This window comes from Entelurus aequoreus, linkage group LG12, assembly GCF_033978785.1.
Source record: "Entelurus aequoreus isolate RoL-2023_Sb linkage group LG12, RoL_Eaeq_v1.1, whole genome shotgun sequence".
NCBI classification, from domain to species: domain Eukaryota; kingdom Metazoa; phylum Chordata; class Actinopteri; order Syngnathiformes; family Syngnathidae; genus Entelurus; species Entelurus aequoreus.
The window spans coordinates 24,041,003-24,060,671 of NC_084742.1; the positions used below are offsets into that span (position 1 = coordinate 24,041,003).

Below are 19,669 nucleotides of genomic sequence, written 5' to 3' on the forward strand. Positions count from 1 at the left end.
ATATTTGTAGACTGTCGCACTGATACTGGAGTTGCTTTTAATCTCATTGTACTTGTGTATAGCGACAATAAAAAGGCATTCTAAAACACACAAAGATAAACACTTACACATTCCCCTGCTGACCCGGAAAGAGCATAGAAACATAAACGGTCTGGTCTGACAAACAAAAACACACAGGTCGTGTGAGAAAAATAAAGAATACATTTCTTGCAATGCTTTTTTCAACATTATTGTCGTCCCAAATGCTTCGCATGCACATTAAAGTAGACTTTAAAACAGGGGTGTCAAACGTACGGCCCGAGGGCCGGATCAGGCCCGCGAACAGGTTTTATCCGGCCCGCGGGATGAGTTTGCTAAGTATAAAAATGTACCTGAAATTTTGAATGAAAGAAACAGCTGCTCTATGTGTCCACTGGATGTCGCAATAGCAATTCTTTGTATCTTTGTAGATGATGCTACATATGTACAAAACAAACCACATGTTAGTACATCAGTCGAGGAAAATGATCAAACTACATAAACAACATCCTGCAATTTGATTTTGATATAATTTTTTTATCTTTATAGATTGAAAATTAACACCAATGAGTTGACTGATGAACATTATCAAATAATGTATTCAGAAAATATAAATAACGACAAATAAAGTATATATACTATTAACCGCAACAGTTGCTTGTAAAAAAAGAACCCAACAACATTATGATTTGTACATTTTCAGATCATAATGTTGTTGGGTTTTGCTTGTTCTATTTTTAAACAATACAATCTGAAGTTGTCTTTATTTTTAAGTTATCGTGCCTTCATTTTACCAGTCCGGCCCACTTGGGGGTAGATTTCTCTCCATGTGGCCCCTGATCTAAAATGAGTTTGACACCCCTGCTTTAAAATGTTCTTGATAGAGTGACGTCACCGTGTCAGTAGGTGCACTCGTGCTGCCCTCTCGTGGCGAACAGTTGAAACTGCTGCCATTTTATCTTTTTTTTAAATGTTTTTCAATGACAAAATATGAGCTCTCTATTGAAACGCGGTATTTATTTTTATTTGATATCAATGCACAATTATATGCATGTGATATCATATATATTTACATACGTGACGTCACAGCGGCCACTGGCGGAACTAGACGCTCATTGAAGTTGGCGTTGACGCGGTAGAAACTTGGAGAAAGTCAACACAAGTGGTTTTGCGGGCAACCGCTGACTTTCGGCCTGAAGGACTGCTTGATATCTGTGGCGCTGTCGGCGAAGAAGCCAGGCCGAGTGTCTTTGGACTAAAGTGAACGTCGTGTGGAAGGTTCCGACTTGTCGCGACATCGGTACCTACCGACACCGACACCGACCCGGAGACGAGACATGGCCGAGGCTCGGTCGGAGGAAGAGGAGGAAAACCTGAGGAGGAATGCTGGAGAACGTGTGCTCCGACGCCAGTCCAACAGCGCCGAAGGTAAAAACAACAAAGTGAATATATTTGTGCACCCAAAATGCTAACTTATAAGTATGCGAGTGCGGGCGAAACCGCTTTTCCTCCCCATGTTCGTCTTGTGTTGGTTTACTTGTTCCGTGTCTACACTTTGGTTGTTTTGAAGAAGCTGCCGCTCAAATACAAATATACAAATATGAATATAAATAAACAAAGTGCATCGCTCGAAACTAAACGACTGTCTGGTATGCACCTGCGCCCCCAGCAGGCTCTGCTGGCAACAGCAGACAAGAACCTTCATAAAAGTCCTTCATTTCAGCTCCTGACTGACCATGGCTGTGTAGGACGGAGGAACATGCAGAACAATTAATAATGCTGCAATCACTAAAACGCGACAGAATTTAAACAAATAAATTCATACATGTTTTTAAGAGCAGGCTTAAGAGACACCTTTTTGATTTGGCTTTAACCTAATTATTTTATTGAAGGCATATGTATTTTACTTTTTATCCTATTAGTTATGCAATATTTTATTTAGTTATATTTATTTACAGTACATATATATATGTATATATATATATATTTTTAAATGTTTTAATTTTTTTTCCTAATAATCTTCATATGTCTTACTTTTATTCTTTATCTCTACACATGGTTCTTATTATTTTACACGTTTTATTATTTTTATTTTCCAACGTTCCTCAGATGAGCCATCTGCTTCAGGGATTATCGGCCGTGCATGTGGGGTTGCTTTGTGTTAGCGTACTGGTGGCCATGATCTGATGACCTCCTGTGATAGTGTTTACTCACATGTCTCCTCTGTACTTAGCCATACAATCATTGGTCCATATAGTTGCATATGTTTGTGTGTGTATGTTTGTGTTTGGTTTCTGTGTCCGTGAGTACGTATGTGACAATGGGGGATATGGGTCACCGGGGTATTGTTTTTAACTTTGTAAAGCGCGTTGCATTTCTTTTATGTATGAAAAGCGCTTTATAAATAAAGCTTGATTTGATTTGAGCTTAATAAATTAAAATGTTACACATTTTGTTTAAAAACAACAAATCACAAACCCCTAAAGTTAAAGTTAAAGTACCACTGATAGTCACACACACCTACTCAGTGGCCTAGTGGTTAGAGTGTCCGCCCTGAGATCGGTAGGTTGTGAGTTCAAACCCCGGCCGAGTCATACCAAAGACTATAAAAAAATGGGACCCATTACCTCCCTGCTTGGCACTCAGCATCAAGGGTTGGAATTGGGGGTTAATTCACCAAAATGATTCCCGGGCGTGGCACCGCTGCTGCCCACTGCTCCCCTCACCTCCCAGGGGGTGAACAAGGGGATGGGTCAAATTTCACCACACCTAGTGTGTGTGTGACAATCATTGGTACTTTAACTTTAACACACACTAGGTGTGGTGAAATTACCCTCTGCATTTGACCCATCCCCTTGTTCCACCCCCTGGGAAGTGAGGGGAGCAATGAGTAGCAGCGGTGACCGCGCTCGGGAATCATTTTGGTGATTTAACCCCCAATTCCAACCCTTGATGCTGAGTGCCAAGCAGGGTCCCATTTTTATAGTCTTTGGTATGATTCGTTTGGTTTGAACTCACGACTTACCGATCTCAGGACACTAACCACTAGGGCTGCGAATCTTTGGGTGTCCCACGATTCGATTCAATATCGATTCTTGGGGTCACGATTCAATTATAAATCGATTTTTTCCGATTCAACGCGATTCTCGATACAAAATCCATATTTTTCTGATTCATAACGATTCAAACCTCCCTCCCTCTGGGGGAGGGAGGTTTTTTGGGTTGGTGTACTAATTGTAAGTGTATCTTGTGTTTTTTATGTTGATTTAATTAAAAAAACAAAAAAAATCCCCAAAAAAACCCGATACCGATAATAAAAAAAACAGATACCAATAATTTCCAATATTACATTTTAAAGCATTTATCGGTCGATAATATCGGCAGGCCGATATTATCGTACATTTCTAGGTGAAACCAATTAAAACAATAAATAGAAATCAAAATTTAAAAACATAGAGGATCACACAACTCACGTAGTGTTAAAAGCTAAAGAATAAAAGTGGGTCTTAAGACGAGCCTTAAAACACTCCACTGTGGGAGCAGTTCGAACATGGAGGGGCAGAGTGTTCCAGAGCTTGGGGCGACCACAGAGAAGGCCCTGTCTCCCATGGTTTTAAGTCTGGTCTTGGGCACCACGAGCTGGAGCTGGCTCTCGAACCTCGGAGCGCACGCAGTAGTGTAAATTTGGATGAGGTCTGAGATATAATGAGGTGCCAGTCCATGCAAATCTTTAAAAGCAAACAGCAACATTTTAAAATCAATTCTAAAATGAACAGGTAGCCAGTGCATAGTCTCAAGAATTGGGGTTATTTGCTCGTGTTTCCTGGCCCCTGTTAAAAGTGCCGCGTTCTGGACTAACTGCAACCGAGAGAGAGCTTTTTGGTTAATGCCAGCATAAAGTGCATTGCAGTAGTCCAGGCGACTTGAAATGAAAGCATGTACGACTTGTTCAAAAAGGTTAAAAGATAAAAACGGTTTTACCTTTGCTAAAAGACGAAAATGATAAAAACAGGATTTTAAAACGCCATTGACTTGTTTGTCAAGTTTAATATCACTGTCTATAGTGACGCCAAGGCTGGTGACTTTGGGACGCACATCATTTTGCAATGGTCACAAGTCAGTGAGGGCCGGACCGAAAACTAAAATTTTCGTTTTTCCCTCATTCATTATTAAAAAATTCTGGGCTAACCAAGCCTTGACATCGCATAGATAGTTGAGAAGGGGTGTCAGGGGGCCGTGGCCTTTTGAAATCGGCATATAAATTTGGCAGTCGTCTGCATAAAAGTGATAAGACACTTCATGCCTCTTAAAAATCTCTCCAAGAGGGAGGAGATATAGAGCAACTAGGAAGCAAGCTGTAAGTAGGTTAGATACGGTTATTGAATACCATTAAAATCAACAGTAAAATTAGTAGTTCAGTTTTAATACCTAAGTGGGCCCTGTGCCCCTTTGTTGTGGAAATGTTGGCCCCTGAGGTAAAAAATATTAAGAACCCTTGGATAAGAGATAGCTACAACTTTGTTGTACAAAACAGAGGTTAGCCAGGCTACCATATCAACGAGAAAAGAAAGAAAAAGTATTATTTTTTTTTGTCTTTGTTAAACACTTGGCAATAAAATTATGTTGCTCTATAATACTGTAAAATCTTACGTCTTTAAAGACAGATATCTAAGGTCTCGTGCCCCTGGTAGCCTGCCTGGTAATTTCCGTTTAGTTCTGGGAACTTTCAGCATTTCTTTCATACAATTGTTTTGGGGGTTTGTGTGTTTTTGTCTTTTTTTTATATATTTTTTTCGCATTCATTCAATTGCATAATAAACTAACAGAGTGAATCCTCTTGTTAGTCCTCCTCCTCTACAATCTTTGTGTTGGTGTCCGGGTCTTAGTTGGCGGTCAGAGTGTATAGACTTCTTGGTTTATGTCCACATCATCTTACTATCCAGGTGAGAGGCATGATTTATAATAGGGCTGGACAATTAATCACATTTTAATTTCGATTTGATTATGGCTTCTCACGATTATGAAAATATAGCATTCGAAAAAAGAAAAAGCATTTTTTTTAATACTGTGCACAATTCATTGCACCAATATATGTAAGGATTTTTGCATTTAATTAACAAACATTTTATTAAATATTATTTTACACACTCTATGGTGGTAAAATAAGTGTGAAAGGTAAAAAACTGAATTAAAGAGATTAGGAAAGACTGAATGTTATTGTTTTTTATATTGCTATTGTTATTTAAATTTATTGTTATTGCTATTATTTTTATTTTACTTGTTTTGTTTATTTGTTACTAGTTTATATCCAGGTTTTTAAAACTAAATTTAAAGTCAATCTTTGTCTTGGTGGGTGGAGACGAGACCGCTGGCTTATAGCGTGCAAAGGATGCATGAACAGAGAGCATTTGCTATGGATATTAAGCCCTGCAAGGTAACACAAATTAAGAGGAAAAAAGATGACTGCAAAGCCAATATTCCCCGGTGTGGGAATATTTCAGCTTCAGATGAGTGAGCAAGATAAGACCATTAACACAGATGAATGAGGAAGTATGCCAAATTTGTTGAAACAAAAAAGATAATACAGCAAAACCACCCGACGCGGATATTCCAGTTTTTGCGAACAGAGAACACTAAATTGGCACTAGTGTGTGAATGTGAGCATGAAGGTTGTCTATCTGTGTTGGCCCTACGGTGAGGTGGCGACCTGTCCAGGGTGTACCCCGCCTTCTGCCGGAATGCAGCTAGGATAGGCTCCAGCACCCCGCGACCCCGAGACGGACAAGTGGTAGAACATGGATGGATGTCTACTTCTTTAGGATAGTAAAAAAGTTCTTGACACTCCATTTACAGTGGTAAAAAATAGTAATACAAAATAAAAGTTGTTTGCATTTAAAAGGGTTACTTGCATTTGTATTATTATACATATTTTTATGATTACATTAGTGCTAAATTTGGTCTCAAAGTGATGCTGATGATCAATTGTGGGACATTATATCATTTAGCAAAATTTGTTATCGTCCCAGGCCTAGTACTCACCCAAGTATTACATTTGGACACAACACTTTTCTTGCGGTTGTGATTATTATTGACAATTACAGCCAACAGTTCTGTCCTTTTTATATTATGGGGCGACTTGTCAAGGGTCTACATTTTTCTTAGTACCATTTTTTTTAGTACCATTAAGACTGGAGAGTTTGAGGCATTTTGTTTACTGTCAGCTGAGCAGATGATTAACAACTAAGTGAGTTGAAGTCCTCCAACCGACATGTGGGCATGCCGCCAATCCAGGGTCAAAGTTGACGCACGTGACATCTGGTCGACTGTCTTCCGGCAAGGTTCTATTTGACCCTTGGGGACTTTCTGTGTCACCATACTAGCCAGATTGTCGTCTTTTGCCCTGCAGCCGTGAGTCAGCGTTAGTTCAAAGACACTTCTGCTTGTCTTTGACTTAGCAGGTGTTCCAGCTATTTACAAGGCTTAATAAGGAGCATACCTGGTGTTGTTTTCTTAATAGGACAAAGGTGTGCAAACATGTTTCTCCAAAGGGCCTCATATCTGTACAGGTTGCAGGCGGGCCACACTGTACATTACATTGTACATTAAAGGGGAACTGCACTTTTTTTGGAATTTTGCCTACCTTTCACAATACTTATGTAAGACAAGAACACATACATTTAGGTTTTTTAATGCATTCTAATTCGTAATTACACTGCAACACCGAGCTGACTCCTAGATTTGAGGAAAAAAACAAAACAACTAAAAACTAATTTCCTCCCTTCACAATAATAGAGCAGTGTGCCACAGCCAATCTGACTGAGCTAACAAAATAAAGGTTTTAAAAAGTACCTTGCACAAGTATAATGTACTTAAAGCACTTATTGATAAATTTACACGATTAATATGCCCTGCCTTCCGCCCGATTGTAGCTGAGATAGGCTCCAGCACCCCCCGCTACCCCAAAATGGACAAGCGGTAGTAGAAAATGGATGGATGGAATATGCTTTGATGTAAAATACTGTTTAAAATAAGTGTAAGGATGTTTGCATTTAATTAACAAACATTTTATACAATTTTATTTTACACACTCTACGGTGGTAAAATAATTATAAATTAGAAGGAAAAACTGAATGTTATTGTTTTTTATATTGCAATTGTTATTTAAATGTATTGTTATTGCTATTGTTTCATTTTACTTGTTGTGGTTTATTTGTTACTAGTTTATATCCAGGTTTTTAAAACAAAATTTAAAGTCAAGTTTTGGTGGTCCAATAAATACTCATGTTTTCAAATTAATGAATAATCAATAATTAATTGTGACTACAATATCAATAAAAATAATCATGATGATTTGTTTTGCCATAATCATGCAGCCCTAATTTATAATCTAGAATTAACTTTCACCAGCGCAGCATAAGCCATAGTTACCTCTCTCTGATCAATGCGCCCCTGAATGTAGGTACTTAATGTTAGCGCTTATAATAACAATATTGCTAATACTTGGTTAATATTCAGGTCACAATATTTAAATAAGATTTTTTTTTTTACAGGGTTTTATGGGCAGAATAGACACAATGAAATCATGGCTCTGATTAGCTCTATTGTAAGCTGACTTTTATTTACGTTAAAGGAGTCATATGTAATAATGTGGCCAGAAATGGTACTGCAGTCACAGTCAACATTTTGTAGTCCCCTCCCTCTCGCCATGACTGAGGTTGCCAGATACGTAGCCGAATCCAGCTCGATTGACTGGGCTACTCCAAGGAATTTCACATTTTCACTGCCTCTTACTAGTGGTTGAGGTGCTGGGACCATCATAGCTGAATAGACAAGCGTTTTGTCAATAATAAATCTCTAACCAACTTATTTTACAGAGAATTAGGCTATTTTTCGGAAGATGTACATCATGCCTGCGTACAATATCACAACAAATTACAATCATATGGTTATTGTCAGTACTATCAGAAAACAAAGACTAAAAGAAACTAAAACCAACACTTGCAATGGTTATACTGGTAAAAATAAGTAGAGCATGCTTATCAGCCTAATGTACGCCCAAAACTAAAGAGGAGCCATTTTACCAAGGTATGCCTGTAGGCTACACGAATGAGGAATTCTTTAAACATGTGATTTGGCTGTCTCCATACGTTTCACATTGCCATGATGACAGCTGTGCTAATGTTGGAACCCATTTTGTCAGCGTATCAGCATATTGAGAACAAAATAGGCACTGACACTACCCATGTCCACAAAAGTTATGTTTGTCGAAAATATATTTTGCCCTGGCAGTTCGAATACACATCGACATACAGGCTAACGGGCATATATTTCCCCCGTTAGCCTGTATGTCCATGTGTCATTGACCGGGCTAGCATGCTAAGCATTACATTAGGAGCTGAGCACCACCACACTAAGCATTTGTTGCACAAACATACTACAGGTAGCTTTGTTAGACAAGATCATAGACTGTATTGGAGAATATAGTTTACATACAAAATGTTCATTTCCATTTATTACAAGTAATAAGAAAACATAATGCCTTACTTACCTATAAAGGAGGAAATGAGCAAGTTTGGCGTCAGATAAAAAAATCTTCTCCGCCTTCAATCTTCTCCATTTTTCAAAGGCATCCCCGATACAAATCCTTGTTTTGTTCATGGCTTTGTCATGAATAAGTTCAGAATCGTAACAACGCCTTTTAAATTTACTATGGTCTGACATGTTTAGTAACTTTACCAGTGGCAGTAGCTAGACGAAGAGGGCGGTGCTTAACTGGCAACCTGGGTGTGACACACTCACTGACTTTCTAATTGGTCAAACGGTAGAGGGCGGGACCTCGAAATGAAAACAACAGCAAGATTTCGGGGCTTCAAATCTAATTTTGAAATGAGCATATCTGAACTACTATTATCAGTTATAGAGGTATGCGAAAAGAACATGATTTATAAATGCCTTTTGACATATCAGGGCCATTTAATGATGACTTGACATGAAATTATTACATATGGCTCCTTTAATTTACAAGTTAGAATGCATTGATAAAAAGGTATGTATGTGATCTTCTTGTCTCATATAAGGATTGTGAATTATAGGCAAAATTCCCCCAAAAGTGCAGTTCCCCTTTAAAGATGCTAAAAACAATCGAGTGTAAGTCGATACATGCTAAGCTATCTGAGCAAAACATCCACATCCTAAACTATGCTTCTGCCACTGCTCCCTTCAAAAGCCGTCGTGAACCATACAGCGTTCCTCATCAGGAAATGCCTTGCAATTTTGCGCCGAAACGAAAGGGGCGCTGTTTCCTTTTTCCAACTCAGTTAGCAACCATGACACTCGTCATCTATTTAGCTTGTTAGCTTCTTTGTCACTAGTGAACAATGCTGATTAAATAATAAAAGAGAGTGTTATTGGAGCTGGAACTAATTGATCTGTTTCAATCTGTCACTTTTATTGCAAATGTTGATCGAATGGCGTTTGTGAAGGTGGGCTGTATGGTTTCTGAACGAGTGTACACGCAGAAAACCGTGTTTAAAAGCCGACCAATCACAGAAGGGTATGAGCGAGCTTTAGTAGTGGGTTAAAGATGTCAATAATAATGAATTACATTTATTGTTAGGATATGTCGAGGGCCAATAACAAAACAAAAACAAGCTGCAGGCTGTAAATGGCCCCTATATTGCACTTTGAACATCCTTGCCTGCCTTCCTAAAATTGCTTTGTGCTCTTTGTGTCGACTCGGCACCACTGAGCCATCTCAAACAGGCGATCTTGAGCCTCAAATGTGCACTTGGAGGGAGGAGTTACACTCCAGTGCTGCTGCAGCACATCTGGAAATGTTAAAGCGGGCGCGATGATGACTCGCCCGCCGCAGCCAATCACAGCACAGCTTCCTGTAGGAAAGTTTGCCAGCACTGTCTGGAGGACAGAGGTGGAAGGAAAGACACAAAAAAAATCTGTCAAGGTTTGTTTGAGCAGAAGACGGGCTGGGCTGCCTTGGACTAAAATATAATTTTGGAACGTGGAAGGTTTCTTAAGCGGACCTCCTGAGGATGGCCTGTGGATGATCAACAGCTAGGGACATCATTGTTGATTAATCAGTTGATGCTTCCTGTCTCAGTCTCTATCTGTCCCCCACAGGTCATCCTGACAGGAGGAAACCAGAGAATCGTCTGAGGTACAACACTTTACTGAAACTTTGCAATGTCGTGTGTGTGTGTGTGTGTGTGGGTGTGTGTGTGTGTGTGTGTGTGTGTGTGTTAGAAGTCAACACAGGCTACGTGAGGTTGTTGTACAATAATATTTGGTGTGTTATAATGAATGGAATGTTAATAAGTGGCGGCAATGTTAGCAACACTTTCCTCATACCCGCTTTTGTCTTTTGTTGCGCTTCAAACTTTTGTCTATTCTGCAGTGTCTCTATCTCCTTCACCCCCTTTCTTTTTGCTCTGACACACTCCTGAAACTATTTGTTCCGCCGGCTGGTCGGCATGGTAACGTGTCAGTGTGTGTTTATGGGGGAAAACAGTGAACTGGAGCATGTGTGAGTGTTGTTAGTGCACACATGGCTGTTGTTTATTGCGGTGCGTCACATCTGCCCACGCTTTCAATCGAATGAGACCAAGTTGGAAAGAAAAAAAGTACATAAATTTGACCTTTTCTAATCTGCTTAGCAACAGGTTTTTTTTCTAGGCTTTCAGACCTCCCAAAACATCTTTAAATCTGTTTGATGACTTGGGCTGAAATGTTGGACTTAGCAAGCGTCTTTTTCTTCTTTCTCTGCAGTCAAGGTCCACTGTGGTCCCTGAAAGCAGCCCTCAGGAGAAGTGAGTTCTCCGCCTCTTTAACCGGCTTCTTTTCCAGCTCATGTATTTCGCCTGGTTCCGCCCGGGACTCGAACCTGGGTTGTTCGGCATTTGAGACGAGTGTGCAAGCTACCGAGCTAAGAGCCCAACCTATTAAAGCGGTAACCATTACTGCTCTTAACGTTGTCAGGGAGTGAGGTTTACCAATATACACATGGCACTGGCTGGCCTCCGTTACACTCGCTCACATAAAGTACAGTACTACTTCAATTTCCTTACGTCTAATTTTTTTTGTCGATGAATATGATTGCCAAAAGTATATCTTGAGCTTTGTATCCTGTCTCAGTTATCCTACGGCCAAATGTTGTATAACAGTCAGTGGTCATTCACTCTGTCCAGCCCTGCAGCACTAGTCACTGGCCTAGGAGTTCAGAGATGTCAGTATGAGATCCAGCGCGGTTCGGAAAGCTTTGGAAAGTACCGTAGCTACAATTGTGCTTAACAAACTAGTGTAACCGAGAGTCTTACATGGATGATTGCTGACGTCAAAACTTAATGTGAAGAAAGTGGGACAGCCATGAATTTGGAAAGAATTTTATTGACATCCAGCTCTGTCTCACTGCCTAACAATACAGCTCAAAGACAAACAACACATTCAGGCCTTCACAATAAGAGTGCCTCACGTTTCAACACTGACTATGTGCACCGAATATAGTAAAGGTCTCAGAAAAGTAGCTTACAATTGCCCGTTTACCCGCCTATCATTCTGCAGAATTGAGTGTTCAAACAAAGGATTTTGTTGTGTTATTAATACAGTAAAACCTTGATTTACGAACCCCTCATAGTACACACTTTTTTTAATTTGCGAACCACAGATCAAACAAGAATAATCTTTGTTGTACGAACCTTGTTCAAAGTGTACAAACCTTTACTAAAATATGTACATTGTTTCTTAGAGAGAAATTATCTTCAATATACACACTTTTCTATTTACAAACCCTGTTCAAGAAGCAATTAATTTGTAAATTGAGATTCCACTCTACACTGCTACGTCACCGGTTGACTGTGTTTCTTTGGTAACACAATGACACCACAAGTCTCCGCTGTATTTTTTAAATACAGCTGCAAAAAACAAAACAAAAGGACCAAATAAAGTTGCAAGTGCCAGTATTTTGATTTAAAAAAGATGAGAAACAGTATTGAATTCAAGAAAGAACTCGTGGTAAAGTACAAAGGTGGCGTCTGTGTGTCTTGTAACATTGCTTCATCCCTCTCCACTCATCACCGTCTTTCGCCAACACAAATCTTTTAATTAAGGTAACAGTGATTTTAAATGTTAATTTATCCAATACATTTGTCATTTATATTTATTTGAGACACTTGTGATTTAGGGCTATATAAATAAACATTGATTGATTGATTGATTGTGCATTGTTTTCTGCATGTATAATTATTCTCTATAAAAAGTGTTTTTTGTGTTAACATTTTGGGTGTCTGGAACATATTAATTGGATTTCTTATGGGAGAAGTGTTATCGTTTGATTCCGTTTTCAACAGATCTATTGGAATGGATTAATAACAAAAACCGAGGTACCACTGGACTGGGGCACAGGTGCATTAGATAAGACTGCACGCTTCTTAAAAAAAAAAAAAAAAAAAAGTTTTTCTTGCTTATAACTGAGATTGGAACAATTTTTTCACACATAGACCAGTGTCCAGTGAGTGCAGTGTGAGTCCTTGAGTATGATTGCAGCGTTTTTGTGATGGCAGCGTTTTTGTGATCCAGCTTGTTAAGTATAATAAAAAAAAGCCCTTAGCAGCCCTCGTCAAATGTCTTCATCCTTTGACAAATGAGGACTAAGGTCCTAATTCATTAAGGCTTTGTTTCAATTGCTGGGTTGCATTTGACGTCACGTCTGTTTTTTTTCTTCGCGGCTTAATTCACATGATGGTCAACCAGCTGGAGCGTAGTAAGAGTGAGTGTAGAGTTTGAGCAGAAAATGCCTTATTGATGTTCGGTTTTTGGGTGTTCCAGTCGTTCTAATTGAGAGATAAGAAAGGGCTTTAATAGAGTCCAGAAATAATAGGTTCATAAATGTAAAGTCAGGGAAAAAACGAAAGTGTGTCGAAGGAAAGGGCTGTTAAAAATATCACTTTCACTATATTGTGGAATACAATTGAATCGGGGTGCGCATTTCTACCTTAAAGGTGCCATATGTAATAATTTCAGGTCAAGTCATCATTAAATAGCCCTGATAGGTCAAAAGGCATTAATAAATCATGTTCTTTTCGAATACCTTTATAACTGATAACAGTAGTTCACCCGGAATATGCTAATTTCAAAATTAGATTTACAGCCCCGAAAATTGTTATTGTTTTTATTTGGACGCCCCGCCGTCCACCGTTTGACCAATCAAAAAGTCTGTGAGTGTGTCACATCCAGGTTGCCAGTTACGCACCGCCCTCTTTGTCGACATACTGTCACTGGTAAAGTTACTAAAAATGTCAGACCTTGCTCGTTTGCATTAAAACAGTTGTTTTTTTCTCACTACAACCGGGCGAAACCATCCTTGCCCAAGCACATCCTCGTGGTTTTTGGAGTAGAACTATTTGGGGTTTTGGCACCAACCGTTGAACTTGATCCGACCAATCTAAGTCTAGGAGCACGAACGGATGAAGCCTACTTGGATGAGCGGCAAAACGTCTTCCAAGACATACCGAGCAGTCCAGTTGCGAACGATTGAACGCCCTGAGATGACCTCTAGCTCATGTGATTGCAACCCAGCAATGCTTTTGTATGGTCTTTATTTGAGAAGTTTCCTGTTTCAATCAGCCACCAACAGGCCCACGTCTTTGTCCGAGGCACCGCGAGACAGCTTCCGTGACGGAGGCAGGAGGTAAGACAATAGACAGACGTTTACTTTGCCATCTTCTCGCCATCATATTTTTAAATTATTTTCATTTACCTCCTGATAAGGGGCTCTAGTGCCAGACGACCAGAGATCACCATCCTGTCAGTTGAACCGCTCCCTTCCACTTCCTGGTTGCCCGGAGCATTCCCGCCGCCTCCTCCTCCGGCTGCACAAATCTGGGGTCCGACAATTCCACCATCCGTTCAGGTAGCACAGCTTCCAAGATGCTGCACTGATTCACGTTGAACATCTGGTGTGCTTTATGCTTGTTCGATTTTGTTGTCTTTTTCCCGGCCCAGCCTCCGCCGTCCTATGACGAGGTGATCCGCGAGAAGACACAGGAGCAGGGTGTGCACACGTCTTCACCCTCCCCGCCTTTGACTCATCCAGCCTTTAGGACCACCATCTCCACCCAGACGGACACCGGATCGTCTCCTCGCAGTCAGGAGTCTTTAGGTGAGATAGAGCTTTTTTGTTTCAAGGCCTCCTTTTGAACCTTCATATCCTGAGTGAAGAGTGTGTTTGTCTTCAGCGGGTCGTGCCAAGCCGCCACGGCCGCCACTCCCCTGTGCTGTGTCTCAGGATGATGCTGGCTCACCTTTGACTCCGACTTCTGAAGGTGGCCAGCAGCTGCCCGCATTTGATGAAGCAACGCCCAGTACCACGTCCCATACAAACGAACTAGGTCACCCTAGGCCACGCCCCCGATCCAGGCGCTCTGTGCCCTCCGTCAGCAACGAGGTCAAGGTTCAGACTTTAGTCAAACTGCGCGAGGACGGTTTGGCCACGCTAGCCGCCCGTGCTAACGCTGACATCAGCAAAAAGGAAGTGATTCAGGGTAAATACTTTCAAGAGCTGCTGGAGGCCTTCAGTGCTGACGACTGGGGCTTCCCTGAGGGGGCAGGTGACGACAGCGGCCTCAGCCAATCAGAGGAAGAGGAGGACATGGCGACCCTCAAGGCTAGGATCCAGGCATTTGAGCCGCAGGAGCAACAGGGGGGGCATAATGACGAGAAGGTTGGCAAAAATAAACCTGAACCAAGACCACGCCCTCGACTCCAAAGGCAACCTGCCAAAGTACTTCCTCCAACCATTGCCACCAAACCCAAAAGCCTCTCACGTGTCCCCCGGGAACTTAACACTCTGACAACTGAAGCCGCGCTTGAAGAATTGAATGCCCAACCAGTACCAGAGTCCCTCCCACCTTCCCCTGCACCCATTCCAACCCCCAGGCTACCATCGACAAAACCACCCCCCTCCGCTAATGAGACTGCATCCACAGACAAGTCTCCGTCCAGACCCCCGGTCGCCCCTCGGACCATAGCTTCACCCAATGATAAAGCCCCCGTGGGTGGAAACGTGACCCCAACACGGCCCCCGAGACCCTCCACGCAGATCAAGAGGGAGGCTCAGACAACAAGCACTATGCAGCTAACAGGTCAGTTATTCTGTGTCGTATACACTGATCCCCCCATCCCTCCTTAGACAAGCCTGCCTTATGTTTATAGCATTCAAAAAGCACCACATTCATCTTTGACACCAACAGTGTCAAACTATCTGCCATTGTTTGCCAACACAAAAAAACTACAATAAAGGCACATATCCATGTCACAGGAAGTGAGTCTTCCTCGCCGACAAAACGAGCAAAGCAACATGTTGCCTTCAGTGAGAAGAAGTAACACGTTAGCCTTCAACAATGTGTCTTTTCACAGTTAAAGTGCATTGTGGGTAATGTAAGCTGTGAGCACAATGCAGCTTTTCACGGACACAATGCAAACATGAGCGCTGCCAGTGAGAGTTTGTTCTGCAGCCTTAACATTGGCTGATTGTGAAGTCAGAAGAAGCCTCTTGTCGGCCACACACGGGTCACGTGACTGCTCAGCTGCTTGATTCCATAGAAACAACAGTGTTAACTGTCGCTGTATCTCAAATCGTTGATGTGCTTATTGTCTTTTTAGATACCACTACAGAACACACTCTGGTCCTCTCCACAGCTCCAGCCCTTGGCAAAGCGCGGCCACTTGCCCCGACAAAGGGTGAAAGTATCTCCCAGCCTTCCCTACCTTCTCGGTAAGAGCCACCTGATATGCTTTCTTCTGGTACAATTAGGTTCTCTTCGAAACAAAAGTCTTCCTCTCTACAGGCCTTCAAGTGTGAGGTCCCTCCCCGTCAGGCCATCGTCCATCAAATCTGTGCCCGCCCGACCGCCTCCTCCCACCAGCGTCTCGTGTGTCATCCAGCCTCCACAGATGCCATCCAATCAGGCGCAGTGTCAAAGGGCGTCAAAGAGAGGGCCGCCTCTGCCACCCCGCCCTCACCCTGGACACCCTGTCTTTACCAGCTACATGACAGCAACACACTCAAAGGATACAGATGACAAACATGTGTCCAAAGTGCTCCACTGTCAAACTGGCATGTCTCACAAACAGGACGTCCTCATTGTCTTGGACGACCCTTCGCAGCCACAATGTTTCATGGACCTGCATGTGGTCCCCCCGCCCTCAAAACCCAGTTTGGAGGTTGTCAAACAGTCAGAGTTGCAAACTATACAGAAACATCCAGAACCGCCTCCCACCAGGTGCCACGCCACAAACATCAACATGTGTCTCTTTAAGAAAACACTCCTTTTGTTGTCCACTTTTTGACATGTGTGTGTATATGTGTAGTGGACCTCGCTGCGTTGCCCTGTTCAACTTCGACGGAACGCAAGATGATGAGCTCACCTTCTCCCAGGGTGACGTCATCGGTCTCTTGGAGCTCATAGGGACAGATTGGGGGCGGGGCCACCTAGCCGGGCGTGTTGGGCTCTTCCCTCTGAGCTTCACCCAAATCACACAGCCTCTCCCACCGGAGGGCACAGAAAAGGCCTCATTGATCATGCGTGACGTGGTGATAGGAAGTCCTGGTAAGCTTCCTGCTTCACGTTGTTCCTTGAATTTGCATATTTACATGCAATAACGCTGTTATTATTTTATCTTCAGCAGCTCCGCAGTCTCTAAAAGACGCACAGGTGAGTTTAAAGCCACAAGATGAATTTTAACGGTACACATTATTCCTGCTAATCTGTGCATAAATGCGTTGAGGTGGAGGAGTGGGCGGTGGCACTGTTTGATTTCCCCGCTCAGACCGCAGAGGATCTCTCCTTCCAAAAAGGGGCAATCATCCAGGTGACCGAGCATATCGACTCAAAGTGGAGGAAGGGCAGACTGGACGGCATGGAGGGTCTTTATCCCGCCGCCTTTACCAAGGCCTGCCAAAGTATGACACACACACAAACACACACACACAAACACACAGACACAAATTGATGTGCATTACCCATCAAACATTTTTTTTCTGCTTCCAGCTCCGCCAGTTTCAGGGAGGGGCATGGCCACAGTTCTGTTTGGGTTCACAGCCAAGACAGTGGATGAGCTCACAGTGAAGGTAAGCTCATTAGTTTTTTCTGGCGCTTCTTATTCTATTATTATCTTATTCTTTACATGTAGGTATTCTACTGGCACATTCCCAAAAATGTTTAATATTTTTTGTAATTACGACAATGACGACAACAATGAATTGACAATTTACACAAGTTTCATCCATCCATCCATTTTCTACCGCTTGTTCCTTTCGGGATCGCGGGGAGTGCTGCAGCCTATCTCAGCTGCATTCGGGCGGAAGGCGGGGTACACCCTGGACAAGTCGCCACCTCATCACATGGCCAACACAGATAGACAGACAACATTCACAATCACATTCACACACTAGGGACAATTTAGTGTTGCCAATCAACCTATCCCAAGGTGCATGTTTTTTGGAGGTGGGAGGAAGCCGGAGTACCCGGAGATAACCCACGCAGTCACGGGGAGTACATGCAAACTCCACACAGAAAGATCCCGAGCCCGGGATTGAACTCAGGTCCTTCATATTGTGAGGCACATGCCCTGTTGCACCGTGCTGCCCCACAAGTTTCATATTTATCACATTTATTTACTAATTCAAAGTATTCCAACATGAAAAAAGTCCCACTTTTTTTGTAAGTCCACTTTATTCAAACTCAAATTATTTTTGAACTTTGATTGATACCAGTGACACCAACACATTCGTTATACATTTTTTACCTTAGATGTTTCCCAGAATTCCACATTTTCCGTCCAGTAAATGTCATTTGAAATAAAATGTTCCCACTTTCCCAGTTTAACAAACACAAATTACCTTCAACCTTGAGAATTATTTGTACTTCCTTTTTTCTTAAAGCTTCCTATCAACAAAACATTAAGGCTAACAATGTTCCACACTTGCCCTATAATTCCAAATTTTCCGTTCAGCATTTCAGTTCATCTTCTGCTTTGTATAATTTCTCATTTTCTTTCAAAAGCATCTGGATCATAAAACAAAACAACCTATGTTGGTCCTTCTTTAACTCTTGTGGTCCTCCTGCAGGCTGGTGACATCATCACGCTGGTGGAGCCTGTGGACGAGCAATGGATTGTGGGAGTTGTGGGAAGTCAACGTGGAATGGTGCCCAAAAACTATGTTTGTCTTCTTTGATCAGCTAAAGTGGAACTAGTTGGGGTCATCCACATGTGAGTGAAGTCCACAATATTTCTCTCCCTTTTGTTAAAACTAAAACACGCTTTCTTGAATCCATGACCCTGAGCTAAATGTTGCCGTTATTATGGTGACAACGACTTTTTAGGTTGAAGATCATGTTCTTGTTGGGGTCCAATGAGTGTCCAACAAGTTGATGTTTAGAATACACTTTGGTTTGTGGAAATTCAAGGTTCTTTTCTGTGTGTCGTCATGTTAAGGCACGGTAGCCTGCGTTGTCAGGCCAACATGTGGTTCACAAGGCGTCGCGATGTTAGCGTTAAGATGCTAAAAGATGCTAAATGCACATTGTTGAAACAAACATTCCAGTTTTTAATCAGATTAAATGATGAAAAATGACTTTTAACTTGACTTTTATCATTTTCATTCTTGCCATGTTGAAACAAACACAGATATATTTGAAAAGGCACACTTCCACCACTTGTGTTTAAAAAAAAAATACTCCCACAACAGTGGCTTTTAAAAAATAATCTCCACATTCACAGTTATTTTGGCCAATCAGAAACCTGAAAAAGCAACTTCAGCTGACTTGATTGGGTATTGCAACATCTTTGTTCATCATATACAAGGTGTGCCTAGAGATATAGTACACACATAAAATATACATACATAATATGAAAAAGTTCATTTTAATTAATAGTTACCTTAACTAACTAATCAAATAATTATTAAAAATATATAAAAATGAATACATTCAAATATTGTTTTTGTTATTTTATTATGTATTAAATAATTGTGTAATATACTGTATGCATTTTTGCGGATGTGGCCAGACTTAAGGGAGACCCGATACTGATATATTAGATGTACAATGCTGTGTACATTATCTTTTAAAATCAGTGCTCATTTACACAAAGCCCTGAAAACAATTTGAATGTTTATTTTTGTTTAATTAATCACATGTGCGTCTACGACTGCCCAAAATGATAACTTAGTTTTGTTTTTTAGTTAAGTTACAATTAAATACATGAGATAATCTCACACATTTCTTATGACACAAGCCCAAAAGCTCAGCAGTCAAGTTTTTTTTTAATCTTCAGCCTGGCTGTAGTTTTCCTAAAGCTCAGGCTTCAAGGAAAAAAGCCTGAGCTTTTTTCAAAGAAAAAAAATGTTTTTTTGAAATAGCCGTGCTTGTGTTGACATGTTGTTAGTTTCTCTTTTCATAACAAATCAATAAAGTAGTAAAACAAAACAAAAAAGAGTGAAATGGATGTTTTTACTGCATCAGTTTTATTTCTTTGACAGTTGTCCTCAATTTTAAAATCAGTGTTCGGTCTTTAAACGCATATTGTCACATCACATGGTTAAAACATGTCCTCCCCACGCTGGGACTTTTTCTTCTTC

The 19,669-nt window shown here is 41.3% G+C and overlaps 1 protein-coding gene across 3 annotated transcripts; it reads left to right on the plus strand.

The window, feature by feature from the left end:
- The first annotated feature begins 1,123 nt into the window (after positions 1 to 1,123).
- LOC133661810 (SH3 domain-containing protein 19-like) lies at positions 1,124 to 18,591 on the plus strand. 3 transcript variants are annotated; one of them, XM_062065277.1, is made up of 14 exons: positions 1,124 to 1,446; positions 10,156 to 10,192; positions 10,801 to 10,841; positions 13,654 to 13,717; positions 13,798 to 13,939; positions 14,032 to 14,188; positions 14,265 to 15,170; positions 15,691 to 15,802; positions 15,876 to 16,310; positions 16,399 to 16,637; positions 16,714 to 16,742; positions 16,816 to 16,990; positions 17,079 to 17,158; positions 18,158 to 18,591. In XM_062065277.1, the coding sequence occupies exons 1-14, from the start codon at positions 1,356 to 1,358 to the stop codon at positions 18,263 to 18,265; spliced, it is 2,616 nt and encodes an 871-aa protein (XP_061921261.1). In that variant the 5' UTR covers positions 1,124 to 1,355; the 3' UTR covers positions 18,266 to 18,591. The 3 variants fall into 3 exon arrangements, with proteins under 3 accessions (XP_061921261.1, XP_061921262.1, XP_061921263.1); XM_062065278.1 differs by having other exon boundaries at positions 16,717 to 16,742; XM_062065279.1 differs by having other exon boundaries at positions 15,727 to 15,802.
- Positions 18,592 to 19,669: the final 1,078 nt, after the last annotated feature.

Coding starts and splice junctions, on each gene's coding strand:
- LOC133661810 (XM_062065277.1), top strand. CDS start 1,356: ATGGCCGAGGCTCGGTCGGAGGAAGAGGAGGAAAACCTGAGGAGGAAT. Junction 10,842..13,653: donor GAAAGCAGCCCTCAGGAGAA/GTGAGTTCTCCG, acceptor TGTTTCAATCAG/CCACCAACAGGCCCACGTCT. Junction 15,803..15,875: donor CAGCCTTCCCTACCTTCTCG/GTAAGAGCCACC, acceptor TCCTCTCTACAG/GCCTTCAAGTGTGAGGTCCC.